Raw genomic sequence first — 1,633 nt, forward strand, 5'->3', positions numbered from 1 at the left:
TTGAGTCCTGATGATATTTATACGAGTAGAAAAAAAAGGTCTCATGAAAGATATCCCAAATAGCGACATCAACACTGATCCAACATTAAAAAGACCACAATGGACTTTTACTCTTTTAATCTAAACGCAGCTGAATACTATTCAATTATTCTTGATAACACATCTATTATCAGATACTTTCACTTAATAAATAAATCAATCATATATGACTAAACAGTTAAATATGTTATTACAGTGACACTAGAAACTGAAAATGTTGCATCCACACAGATAGATGACAATATAAAGACTAAGATTAGTGTCACATCAGCCAGTGCAACAACAAATCAACAAAACTAATATTTTACAATTAAGCAACACAATAATCAGTAAATGGTTTAAAAACCATTACTGTGAGAGAAAAATATTATAGTATTAGTTGTAGCAGCTTGAGCTGTTGTGAATCCTGCCCACTTCTTTGCATCGTCAGCTCATGCTTCAGTGCTCTGAGAGAGTTTAAAGTGCTGTGAGTTTAACACTTCATGACTGAGAGCAGAACAGAACACAATCTTCATCATCACACAAGACACAACAACAACAATGAACAACATCATCATCCTCATCTGGACCCTCACACTGTTTGCTCAAGGTTTGTGTGATAAAATGTGTATAATTTAATTTATTTTTATTTATTCTTTCATTCTTTGAAGTGTAAAATATTAATCATAAACAATTTCATAATTATATATTTTTTTCTTTCTTTCAGAGTGTAGAGGACAGTACACTGTAACTCAGAGTCCATCAATAACAGCAGCTCAACCAGGACAAGAAGTCAGAATAAACTGTAAAACCAGCAGTAATGTGTACAGTGATAGTAATGGGATATGGATGAGCTGGTATTTACAGAAACTTGGAGAAGCTCCTAAACTCCTCATATATGCTGCATCAACCCGTTTCACTGGAACTCCATCTAGATTCAGTGGCAGTGGATCTAACAGTGATTTCACTCTGACCATCAGTGGAGTACAGACTGAAGATACAGGAGATTATTACTGTTAGAGTTTCCACTATCCAAACAGTAAACGTGTGTTCACACAGTGATAAAGAGTCGTACAAAAACCTCCGTCAGTCAGAGTCACAGTGACTGCACTGATACAGCTGAGAGATACTGCAGCTGCTGATGAACACAATCACACACAACACTGATCAACACAAACACTAATAACACAATACAAACAGATGGAGAAGTTTATTGTGATATACTTTGAAGTTTACTTGACGAAGCCTCGTTTGAATGAGTAACATCTTTAAGTTTAAAGGTTTTCTTGTCACACAGACAGCAAAAAATCAAACAGGTCTTCAAAAACTCAACATTACTCTGAACATTAGACCACTTCAGAACCCATCAAACCTCAACAGACAAGAACGAAATCATATTAGACCCTATTACGGCTATTATCACTTGATCTGAGCAACAGTCACTCAATTTCACTTTAAAACTGAGTGTAAACCAAAGAAAACAAGAGTGGAATATCTATCATGAAACTGTAAGAAGCTCAAATTCACTTCATTGAATAAGGAAAGAATGAGCTCCAGCAAAGCCCTTATGAAAAAAAATATATATATTTCCATATATTTATGATCAATATATTCC

At 34.6% G+C, this 1,633-nt stretch overlaps 1 gene segment (V, D, J or C); it reads left to right on the forward strand.

Moving 5' to 3' along the window:
- Window positions 1-532: 532 nt before the first annotated feature.
- Window positions 533-1,325, forward strand: LOC132133635 (immunoglobulin kappa variable 4-1-like). The segment is given in 2 exon segments: window positions 533-628; window positions 746-1,325. Coding segments are annotated over 2 exon segments (342 nt in total).
- The last annotated feature ends 308 nt before the right edge of the window (window positions 1,326-1,633 follow it).

The sequence above is a fragment of the Carassius carassius genome, chromosome 50, assembly GCF_963082965.1.
Source record: "Carassius carassius chromosome 50, fCarCar2.1, whole genome shotgun sequence".
NCBI lineage: Eukaryota > Metazoa > Chordata > Actinopteri > Cypriniformes > Cyprinidae > Carassius > Carassius carassius.